At 42.9% G+C, this 12,750-nt stretch overlaps 1 protein-coding gene across 1 annotated transcript in view; it reads right to left on the reverse strand.

Moving 5' to 3' along the window:
• The window catches only part of DNAJC3 (DnaJ heat shock protein family (Hsp40) member C3), a 32,357-nt gene extending 21,173 nt beyond the window's left edge, over positions 1–11,184 (reverse strand). Inside the window, exons 1-4 of the mRNA XM_072348907.1 lie at positions 10,996–11,184; positions 6,122–6,232; positions 4,035–4,159; positions 2,505–2,579 (exon numbers count right to left, since the gene is read on the reverse strand). Coding sequence (XP_072205008.1) covers positions 2,505–2,579; positions 4,035–4,159; positions 6,122–6,232; positions 10,996–11,077 — 393 coding nt within the window. The 5' untranslated portion in view covers positions 11,078–11,184. The remainder of the gene's footprint in view (positions 1–2,504; positions 2,580–4,034; positions 4,160–6,121; positions 6,233–10,995) is intronic.
• Positions 11,185–12,750: the final 1,566 nt, after the last annotated feature.

Here is a 12,750-nt window from a genome sequence, read left to right on the forward strand (position 1 = left end):
TATAAAACTGTAGAAAGAACCTCCCTTGAGAACAACTTCATCTGCTAAACTCTTCAGACAATCCTTTCAAGGAGTGCAACTCCAAGAAAGAGCAGAAGAAGGATCAGAAAGAAACAGATACGTCGGTATTTCCACTGGGATCTGACAGACTGAGGGAACATGCTATGAGAAAATAGCATTTACAGGCAGTTCACATTACACCACTTGCAGCTCGTGGTATACAGGGAAAGCAATACTGGCAGTGGTGACTCAAATGTCATACAAGGAAGTAGAAACTGCCTTCCCCCTACGTGTCTGTCCTTGAGTAGTCCAAGTAAAATCACTCCCTTCACTTCCCAAATGCTGAGCTGGTTTCTCTAACTGAAAAGCGGGGAACATTTTAAGATCTGATCCCCTGCTTTAAACCAAAAATAAATCAGCATCATTGAAATCACATCTGTTAAAACATCTACTGTCAACCAAGAGCATACAACCAAAATGACTGGCTTTACCTTAAAAAAGCTCATCTCATCCACAAGATTTTCCCGAGGGGGGTGGGGGGTGAAGTCATGAAAGGTATTCAGATTAAGACTTCCTTTGCAGTGAGAAAGAGTAACAGATGTTGAAACACAGCACCTTCTCCCCATCTTCACATAAGACTCAGTTTCTGCAGACTCATATGTATGACCAGACTGCTACTGAATTACAGTGAGTGTTAGCAGACTTAGAACAGACACATGACGCATGTGGGACATTCACAATGCCGTGCTTTGATTTCCTCTCACTTCAAGATTAAACATTTTCATATTGAGAAGTAAGCACACTGCCAGAACAGTAACTGAGAGAACAACCTGACTGTCTATCTGAAAGACCTAGAAGAAAGCAAGAAAAATCTCTCACCTCTTGCCATAACAGCTAAAAAAGCACATAAGCAACACTGTTCAAGGAACCAAGGAAACTGGAACTAAGATTTTAGGACCAATATTGAATCTAAGTCAGCTACTGAGAAGAAACTCTGTTCTACTTCTGACTCAAAGCCCAACTGAAGACTGAAACTACATGAGTGAAGAAAAGCAGCTATGATTGCCTGGAGTTTCAGTCGGCTTGGAAAAAAAAGCAAGCTACTCCACAGCTGACTGGGAAAGCCTTTACATACATGTTGTTAAGCAACAGTCAATAAAAGAGCCACTGCAAAAAGATGCATACACAGGCTCAGAATAAACACCGACATCACGTAATTGCTGTTGCAGCAACTATGGCCTCAGTTATCAGAGCTGGATGACATTCTCCTGCAATGCAAACAGTGGGGCTGCACTGCAATTTGACACGCAAGTGTAGACCGAATACTTGCTCCTGAGAAGCCTTCTGAGCAAGCAGCAGCAGCAGGAGCTATCGCTATATGACTTACGGGATAAGCTCCTGCAACTTCATTGCAAATACCAACTTCACCTGGCGCATTCATTATCGTAATAGATACAAAGCTGCCCTACAAGTGTAAACTGGAACTGCTCTGTTTTCCTCTTACAGCCTCACTATAAAGATTTCCATGAAGCATCTCTAATCTGCAATACAGAACTGCTTTCTCCATCACACACTTCAAAGAACGCCAATAAGACAGCATCAGTTACACTGGCAAATTCTATTTACGCTGGTATAAAGGACAGGAAAGCTGTTTAAACTAGCACACATTGAAGAATAAATGAAAATAATAATTAATCTTATTTATTCAAGTGCTTACAGTAATTCGATGCAACAGAGAGAGAAACTTATTTTACATATTTCCCAAAGATGAAGTTGATTTTGTTCCAGGGATTATTTTTGCAGCATAAGGCTGTGAGAACACAAAATATCCACTGCAATAAAAACTAACCCAAGTGAATAACAGCCAGCTGTACTTGCAGGGAAACCCTGGATGCTATCTGACCGTGGAGAGACCACTGCCAGCACGGTGCAGGTGTGAAGGGGTGCAGGTGTGAAGGGGTGCAGGTGTGAAGGGGTGCAGGTGTGAAGGGGTGCAGGTGTGAAGGGGTGCAGGTGTGTGCCACTGAATTACCCCATTTTAAACATCAGTGACTAAACTAAGAGCCTAGGATCCTTCAGCAATCACTGAAAAGAATCCATGTGCCCCCAGTGATTTCCCCACTGTCACCTGAATATCATGCAGTATGTAACTGAACACTAATTTACATTGAGTCAGACATCACTAATCCCACATTTCTGGTTGAAGACTGCTCTCCAGTATAGATGGCATCAAGTAGAGATCACAAAGCACTAGGCACATACACAAAAAAGACTCTTCAAAGTGCTGTGCTTCTTCATACAGCACCTTCTGATTCCATCTTCGCTATTCCAACCCAACACCTGTCATTTATTCACATGCTTAACCACCATACCCTTTAAGAACAGGGAAGACACAAATTGAAGTATACATTCACATTCTCTAAAACATCAGAGTTGGGTTCTTGCCTCAGAAGCCAATTTTAAAAGCAGGAAAACAGTATTTCCAATGTAGTCCTCCAACTTACCACATTTTTAAAGTCATCTTCTGCTTCATCAAATTTTCCTTGCTTGAGCAGTAGATGTCCCCTCTGTAATCTTGCCTGAAATGATATAAAAGGTAAATCTTCTCTATTCACACACTGGAATTCAAGAAATTATGAGAATTTGCTTCAATGTTCTTTAGCAGAAAAAGGAAACCAACAAAAAAAAAAACAGAAAAAAAATAAAACATTTCATTTTACTACAGCTAACAAGCTGAGTCAGAGACAACATATAACTTATAACATATAACAACATATAACTATAACTTCCTGAAGGGAGGTTGTGGTGAGCTGGGGGTTGGCCTTTTCTCTCGTGTAGACAGTGATTGAACTAGAGGGAATGGTTTCAAGCTGCGACAGGGGAGGTTCAGGCTGGACATTAGGAAGTATTTCTTCTCGGAAAGGGTAGTCAGGCATTGGAATGCACTGCCCAGGGAGGTGGTAGAGTCACCGACCATGGGAGTGTTCAAGAAACGTTTGGATGTTGCGTTGAGGAATATGGTTTAGCTGGGAAGTATTGGTAATGGTTGGACTGGATGATCTTCTAGGCCTTTTCCAACCTGAAAAATTCTGTGATTCTGTGATTCTGTGAACATCACCTGCTCTTTGCTTTCTTAAATCAGTGGTGTTCTTAAGAGGCCTCTGACAGTAAAGAATTACTTTACACCACAGCTGACAGAGAGATACTCTTCTAATAAATAGCAGTAACTCTAGACATCAGCAAAAGAACTTGTTCTTAAAGTTGTAAGAAGCAAAGCAAACATTAACCTTCAGCCACTTCCCTGATTATAACTGCTCATAATTTTTTTTTTAAACCAGCAGAAATAAATAATTTTTGAAACTTCCCACGTTGATTTCTTCCACTAAGCTCTCAGAGCAACAGCAAGTATGTACTGAGGCAAGTTAATGATTTATATGATTTGATTTATGATACAAATACAACATTGAACACTTGCTACTTCATTGGAAGTTATACAGGACATGCTATTGAACAAGGAAATGAGGGAGTTGGGCAGAGAGGACTCCAACATCATCTTCAACTACTTAAGCAGTCTCTCTTCATACAATAAGCACAAACAAACTGGGAGTAAGTCAGAACTGGCAACAGCCCCGCAGGAGGGCAATGAGACAAAGACTCCATAGGAGTTACACTGTGGAGAAATGCCTCAAATCAAATACTTATCAGGGGTATCTGCTCCCCCTTTCCCCCACCTAAGAGAGCAGTGATGGTAAGTGAAAATGGAACAGCTGCAAATGAGAGAAGGAAAGTGTACAGGACCAACCCACAAGGAACACACACTTAATGAAACCATTAGTTTCTAGAATAACAGTCTAGACTGTTCTTGGAGTAATTGCAAATTCAAGTACATACACTACTGCTATTACTTTATCGTATTTAAAGCTCTGAGTTATAATGTATTTTCCATTTCTGTTTAGCAAAACCTAAAAAACAACCTCCTTTGAAGTAGTATTTTTTTTTACGCTTGAACAGTTTCCAATTTCAAGAATACTTACGGATGTGAAGTCCTGCTTTAATTCAACCACTTTACTTAAATCACGAATTGCTGCTTTAGATTTGCCCATGGCTAAGTACACTGTGGCTCTTCTGTAATAAGCAATGTAGTTATCAGAGTCTCCCTCTGCAAGCGAATGAACAGTAATCAGAACACTGTCTCCAAAGTAAGTGAACCTTTGGGTACAGCTGAACTGTAATGACTAAAAATATATTTCCTGAGTTTTAAGCAATTGGAAAAATTATATTTATCAATGAAACTTTTTTTTTCCCCAAGTAATTTTATGCAGTTTAATTATTGAACAATAAAGATTAGAGAAGCACAGTATATTCCAAATAACTGAGACTTCTAAAGGTGAAATATGTACATATTTTTAGCTTTGTAAAAAGAAAAAACAGCTCCAAAATGCTAACCCTTTATCTCAAACTGCAGGCCTGCTTTTGAAAGCATGTGAATTTATCATTCCCCATTCCATCGTATACAAAGCAAACAAGTAATCCCAGAATGACCCATATGTTAGACCAATGTCATTACAGATGCACAAACCCTACACATCATCCATTTAGACAGAAGCAACTCGTTTCTTTAATATATGGTGGGCACCAACACCTTCCCTCAATGGCAGACAAAAACACGCACTACATAAAAACCTGCTGGCTAACTTCAAGGCCACTATATGGTCTGCTGGTCAAACCAGCAAGATCCTCCATTTTTAACATCCTCTAAACCTAGCACACATACAAAAATCACTACAGGAAGGGAGCATAAGCCTCTGAAAACAGTACTTAAGTTCTTAATATTCCTCACTATGTAACTTTTCAAAGAAGTAGATGACAGTTACTGTAGGCTCTCAAGGAAAGGTAATTTAGATCACCTAAACAACAAAATGCAGTAAAAGATAGTCGACTATTTACTGGATTTTTAAAATACCCTGCTTTTCAGTATCACAGAATTTACAGACAAGAACATGCAACTAAGGAACAAAACAAGGGTGTCTCCTCCTTATCTCATCTGAGTTTAGGGTTGAGCTTTAAAAGAAAACAAAAGTACTGCCAAAAAAATCTTAAGGCAGGTAACTGAGCTTCATCGCTGGCCACCTCCAACACCAAACCACTTTTTCCAGAGAGATATGAGCTAACATCTGCACTCTTTGCCTACTGTCTCTTGGTTGTGGACTAATTTCTAGCACTGTTAAATAATATCCTAACATCAGTAAGGCCCCTGCTGCAATGCACCTTGTAAACTGGGATTACAGACGTCACGTAAATTCAAATGTTACTACTATTAAGAAAATTTGGGATTTAGGCTTGCTGCCTACACCTAAATATGTAAAGCGGGAACAATCAGTATCTACTCAGCACCCAACTAAAGGTCCCAGGAAAGTAATGATCTTAACAGTGGATATGAACATGCTGTTCTACTTTCTACCAGCTGCTTTAGCACAGTTAATGAGACAGAGGATTTCAGGCCACGCAGGTATCTCACAGCACGTTCTTCTTTGCAACACCACCATCACTGAATTGAACTGTTCAGCAATTTCAGGTTAAAACTGCACAACTTAAAGGAATAAACCACACTGTTAACATTAATTCTACTCAGATCCCACAGGGATGCTTTGGCAGCCACACAGAGGCAAAGGGAATAAGAGGCCATTTCCATAGTATTAGGCACTGCCACTACACAGAAAAAAAAGACTCCCTTCACTCTCTGTATATAAGAGGAGCTGACCTCATAAAACTAGGGGAAAATACAAACAGCTCACAACAAGAAGACACTGCATTTACATTTCATTTTTATAACAAGAGATAGAAAAGTCTCAATAGCACAACTCATTGCTGTCTTGCACTGTGATGTTATCCAATTTAAAGAAAAAATAATGTGCTTGTAGATAAATGTATTACAACAAAGTCCAACAATTTAAAGCCTACAATACGTGACTGAGAAAATACAGTGTTAATAAACATTGCTTTTTACTGGTGCTGTCTGTTTGCTTCTGTTTCGGTTCAAGGATTTGCACCATCAAACTTACTTTAAAAGGTATAAATCAGAGTTGTTTCAATGCACATGTCACTTTCTTCAAATACATACCTATAGCCGCATGAAAATGAGACAGGGCATCTGCTAGTTGTCCAGCAGCCAATAACTTCTTCCCCATTTCAAGCTGCCTTTCTACTTCAGCATTTATTCCACACTCAGCTCCTTCAAGAAAAACAAACGTAGATGTTCTGAATGAGCAGTATGATTATACCAAAGACAGACAACAATAACACGATCCATAGAGTAAGCATCAGAACCGGTGTTGAAACAGAAGTCCACATCTTCCCAAGCAAAATGTTTCTATGGTGCAATTTCTGATGTGATCATTCCTCCTCCACTTATCTAGTGTTATGAAATCAATATTCTAGTGGTATGTTTTAGAAGGGACAGGTTTTTAGTTCAGAACTAGTGTATTGTTGCTGCTCAGTCACCAGGGAAAGAATGCTGTCGTGAAGAAAGCAGCTGATTTTAAGTCCATGCTGTAGATACACCAATTCAGGCTCAGTGAAGAGGCTGCCCAGAGAAGCTGTGAATGCCCCCCATCCCTGTAGGTGGCCAAGGTCAGCCTGGATGGGGCCCTGGGCAGCCTGAGCTGATGGCTGGCAGCCCTGCTCACTGCATGGAATGGGAACTGGGTGATTCTTAAGATCCCTTCCAACCCATAATCCTATTATTCTATGAATTAACCTCGAATTAAAACAAACAAATTAAAAGAAAAAAAACCAAACCAATAGCAGCACCTTGAAGCTGTTTTACATTCTGAGTAAAAGCGACACTACCTAACTACATTCAAGGAAAGCCATCAAAACTGCTCACACAGAGATGATCAAACAACAAAATACTTGTAAAAAGAGAACACTCATTTCTGAACATCAAGTCATCACTATTTTAGAACCAGGAGCTTTCAGCATCCGGGATCTTATTGTTATTTTCCTTTCCCACTCTTTAGTACAGCCCATAATTCTTTCATTCACAAACTGTAAGGAAACTATTGAGCTGTCTAAATCAAAAGAAAGAAAGAAGACCAAAAAATGTCTTCTGTATCCACTGGAAATAAACTCTACCTGTTACAAAGGCAAGAAATCATGTGACTGGATTCAAAGGCTTCGATTCCATTGTTTGCTTTATAATTCCAATATCAATGAAAGTAATGAAAACAACTACAAAATAAGCCCCACATTGTTGCTGTAGTTTAAACAGATGAAGTTAAAAGGGAAACGTTACTTATCGTGCAGCCCGTTTTGGGAACGTTTTTAAAACACATTTTGCAATCTATTCTAGGTGTTCTGCATAGAGTATGAACAACTTAGCTGACAGTGGTACAGAAGTGTTTCTTGACAGTAAGTTTCTCATACACAGAGGTATATGAGGCATATCTCAAGGCAGTCTTCATGTGAATATCACTGCCATGAAAAAAAACTGCTATTCTGTTTGGATTTTGCACTGTGGGGGCATTTTTCCTGCATTTAATACCTAAAGCTTTCATCACTGAGTTGTCCATCCATCCACCTTTAAAACGACAAAGATTCCCACACGCTTGGAAATGAAGTCCATAGACTTCCCTGGCTTCACAAGCAAATTGGCAACAAGTCAGATAATATCACAAGCAGACACAGAACGATCTCCCCACATAGAAACATCTGAAGTCTTTCAAACTTGAGGAGCTGGACCCTAGAAGTGGGCTGTACGTTGCCCTCTGATGCACCTAAAAAAAGGCATTTAGGTTTCGCAGAATCTCACTACTGAGCATCCTTATTTCAGATGCGGGGACACCAGCACTGCCCTAAGAATAGCTTCCACGATAGGGCGTGCCTGTACTATTCAGAGCCTTTCACACGCACAAAGCTTGCTACAGTTCTACAGTTACATAACACATTCATCAGGAGAGATCTTTCTCCTTGAAAGCACCGAAAATGGTAACAACAACAAAAAAGGAAATGAGGCAAGTGACCACTAACAGTAAGAAAAGCAGGAGCAACAGTGGGTAGAGAAATAAGGCAAAGCAAAAACAACAACAGAAATCCAAGTGACTGCAGGTTCCCTGCCTGCAAAACAGAACTAGTTACCGGACTTGCATGAAAATCTGACCCTAAAAGCTGCTGAACATGGTAAATCGATGGGGAATCTCCAGCCTGTACAACCAGTGTAGCCACAAAGAAAACTGACACGTACCAGACCTGATCACTGTGCTGTTTTTTCATATAACCATATGGCCTACACATTTTTTAGCAGTAGGCAAGTGGTGGCTCTGAATCAGCTGCCCTAGCAGACAGCTGAGGATCAGCACCAAGCAAAGGAGCCAGTGCTGCTGACCCAAAGGAACCAAATTCTGCTCAGGGCATTTGGGCACCTCTTGGCTCTTCGTTCTGGGAAAGACAAGAACCAGCTCCAGCCAGGCTTCCCAGCAGACAGATATCAGTCTGTCAGACACAGAGAGCTTGGCACTATAGCTAGAAAAGCTAGCTATGCTCCAGCAAGAAACTAATGATACATCCAAGCATGCTATTTAAACACTTCCACTATTTTAGCTTGGGTATTATTGTTCCTAAAAGGTGCCTGATGAGCTCAAACTAGAAGACAAAGGAGTCCCAGCTGCTGGAGCATCAGCTGGAACAGGTTGAGAGCTTAAGCCAGCCCCGATGCAGGAGTGGAAGGGTGGAAAGACGCACTCCCAGACAAGAACTGGCACCAGCACTGACACCTGAAAGGGAGGAGGTCAGGAGGAAAGATAAACAGGGGCAGCTAACTCGTTTTTCCAGTTAAATACACTCACTTCAAATAAATTATAGCTTCTTGGGAAGACTTTTGTTTCAGTAACAGGTGCTATTACGTGCACACGAACTTCCATCTGTATTTTCATATAATCAATCTGACTCCTAATGTAAAAAGCTTTAAAAAGCCTTCCAACTTCAGAACAGTGTCCAAATTACGCATCTGCCCAAATTCCTGCCTTGGAATGATACACTACTAAACTTTTTCCATTTAAGCAATGCTTCCCTCACCCCTCATCGCACAACTACCCTCCACAGTTAATGGTGAGATTCAAAACCTTCCCAAACTCAGGACAGAAACATATGGGATGGGAGCAAGAGAAACACCTGTACCCACAGTAATGAATTGAGCTCTGTATGCTTGAAACCCACTCCCTCTTCCCCTTATTAAATTTCCTTTGTATAAGGACCAAGCACGGAAAGAGGAACAATAGTCCTCTATCCCTTCCAGTTGCCATTATTCTGTCACTGTTAGCTTGGATAACAAGCCCTCTAGGACCAACCTTCCCAGAAGTCAGCTTCTATCACATGGGAAGGAATTCAGGAAACAGGACAGGAAGGGGCAAAACACAACTTCCCACAGCAACAAGGATTCCAAAAGTATTTCTAAGTGAACTCATGTACTAGTCAGTCATAACATCCCCAGCTCTGGATGCAATCAAGGCCAGGCTGGATGTGGCTCTGGGCAGCCTGGTCTGGTGGTTGGTGACCGTGCATATAGCAGGGGGGTTGAAACTAAATGATCATTGTGGTCCTTATCAACCCAGGCCATTCTATGATTACATTATAATTCACACTCACAGATAATAACTAAAATCTGACCTTAATGCAGGCTGATTTATTCATTGCCTCACAAACTAAATGCCACAAGACACTTCTACAATCAAGTCAACAAGATGCAAACGCCTTTGAGTTTAGAGAAAAGTAATACTGTGAGGGGGAAAAAAATCCTGGACTTCTTAACAACATTTTCAGGACAACAGACTTGTGAATTAAAGCATTAACAAATTCAGTAAGTTCCAGAAACGTCACTTCTCAGCCTAGTATTCTACTCCAAAACTTCTATACTAGACTGTAGTTATGAAAATACTCTCCAAATAAGGAAACAAAGCATTATTCTATATAGCCCTTAAACTGCACACTTGAAATAGGTCAACAACACTGAGGAAAGAATCCTCAAAAGGAACATCGTTGTCATACTCACAGCAAGAAGTATATACGGACAGTGAGTGCTGTTTTTCCCCTAGCAGTACCAGAGCACACAGCCAAGAAAGCCATCCAACACCACAGAGGAGCAGTCTTGGACTGCAGAGTACCTTTGCCACCATACGTCCACATCACCTCTCACCCAGCTGAAACATTCTTTAGCTTAGCACTTTAACGAGCCCAGCACTTAGCACTTTAACTCCTAATGCCAAGCCCAGGTGAGCCTTAAGTCAGGAGACTTATCCTGAGTATTGATGGCTTCAGTTCCACCTCAACCTGCCAGCACCCATGAGAGAACGTCCCTCAGGTTGAACAGCCTGCACCGCTGTATAAGCAAGTTGCACATTTCAAAGCGACCTGAGAATAAGTTTGACTACACAGGTGTTACTGATAGCATACTGAAAAAGCAAACGAGGCCACGGGAGGGGCAGATAAAACTGCACTGCTGACTTTCACATACTAATGGCGAGGCAAAAGGAAAGCAAACGATCAAATAAAATACAAACAAGTTCACCACAACTGTCAGAAGCATCGGCAAAGTTGTAGGTCAGGCACTGACAGAGGCAGAGCGCCGGGAACGCCTCCGGAACGTCACGGGAATCCGAGTAAGGCACATATAAGGGACAGACCCGCGAGGCCGCCCGGGGGCAGCGCTGGGTGACGCCTACGGACCCGGGACGCGAGGCACGCACGCAGCCGGCCCGAACGGCGTCGCCAGGACTCCGTCGAAAGGCCGCCCTACGCCCTCGGCCCGCTGAGGTGGCAGCTCCCGGCCTCCTCCTGCCACAGGCACTTCCCAGAAGCGCCCTCCCGCGGGACGCCCCGCCGCCACGGCGCTGCCGGCCCCGGCTCGCCCAGCCCGGCCGCGGGGCTCCACAGGGGCCTGCCGGCGAGACGAGCCCTACGCCACCCCCCGCTTCTCACGGACACCTCCCCTCGCCTCCTCACCCTGGTACTGCAGGTCGAGGAGCACCAGCAGGAAGGGCAGCGCGGAGCCCAGGCGGCCGGCAGAGGCCGCGGCTGACACCATCGCCGCCGACACCCGCGGCCGCAGTGGCGGCGCCCCGGCCCGACGGCTCCGACTCGTGCGGGGAGGGTCGTGGGCGCCGCTGATTGGCCGCTCCGCGCGCGCCCTCCCACTCCCGGAAGGTGGAAGTGCGCTACGGGGAGGCGAGGCCGCGCCGTCACGGCGCGTGCGCAGTAGGGCGGCTGTCCCTCTAGGTCGTACCACCCGCTCGCCTCGAGCAGCGCATGCGTTGTGAGTGAGGCGAAGCTGCTGCCCTCAGGCGGTGCCCTGAGTGGAGATGGCTGCGCGTACGTGCTTAAGCCGGTTCGGTGTTACCTGAGCTAACCACGGAGCTGTGAGGAGCGAGCGTTTTCACACTACAGCTTTTACCGTCCCTAGGGCACGAGGCTGTTCTCCACAGCAGTGGAGCACTGCTAAGATGGTCAGCATGCAAACATCACTGGGGGATTTGCCAAACTGTGGAGAAATCAGTGATGTGACTGAACAGAGCACGGCGTTCTCATGGCTGGAGCTCATACTTGACCGATACACTGAAACTAAAGCCTGTGTGGGATAGCTTGCAATCTAACAGGCTTGAATTTGGAGAGATTTTCCCTTCCCCCCTTAATTAAAATGCACGTATTCTTAGTAGAGAGAAGCTAATGGTGTATGCGCCAAGTTGTTTGCTGTTTCAAGTTCGTGGTGCTCAGGGATATGATCTGATTTAGCAGAGGGTTGTTAGAGTTAGGGTACTATGGTTAGGCTGCGGTTGGACTTGATGATCTTCAAGGTCTTTTCCAACCTGTGTAATTCTATGATTCTATGAAGTTATCTGCTGCATGGTGTTGGGCAAATGATTCATATTGGGGTGTATTTGTATAATATTGAACCCTACCTATGCTTAAAGGTTCTCACAAATTCTGCCAAGCAAGTGACAAAGCTGAGTCTCAGAGTCTGTTGCAGCAACCACAGAAATCTCCTTTTTCTTTCTGGTCATGTTGCTCTTTTCAACCTAGATAGTATAATCTACCAGCTTTCTTGGAAGATGAGAATGAATAAGAGAAAAGGTAGCTATCCATCTCCATCTCCAACGCTTCGTTTGTAAGATGGTGCTTTAAGAATATCACCTTGAAATGTGACCTGCAGAAAATATTCAGAAATAAGGAAGTGAAATAATAGAAGCAGTGATAGATGTGCAGTGAATAATTGATGATATTCTGAAGATGTCAGCATGAGCTAGAATGTGACAACTCTTGCACTATGGATGAGACAACATAAAAAAGCTTAAAAATGAACCAACCAGAATATGATATCTGTTACAGTATTTTACCCAAGGAAAGAATGTAACCAAAGCCATATAAAATTGGTATGGCAGGGCAGTTTGCACCTCGAGCCCCTAATATGACCAAAAATACAATCACGAGTGATGGTTTGTGCAGTAGGCCCTCGATCTGATGTACTCAGAAGTGTTTGTCTGTGATAAAAATCTCCTCAGGTACACGGATGCCTACACATTAATTCTTGAATGAAACTATAAACCATGTAGGGACATTCTTGATGATCATACATCCCAAAACATATATAGTTATAGTGTAAGTATAGGCTTGAGAGGAAAAAAATATATATCTTTAACACATATTCTCTTTAGCAACTTCAGAAGCAGACAGTGCAAGGGAGGAAAAAGAAAGCACTGGTGC

This window comes from Excalfactoria chinensis, chromosome 1, assembly GCF_039878825.1.
Source record: "Excalfactoria chinensis isolate bCotChi1 chromosome 1, bCotChi1.hap2, whole genome shotgun sequence".
Classification (NCBI taxonomy): Eukaryota; Metazoa; Chordata; class Aves; order Galliformes; family Phasianidae; genus Excalfactoria; species Excalfactoria chinensis.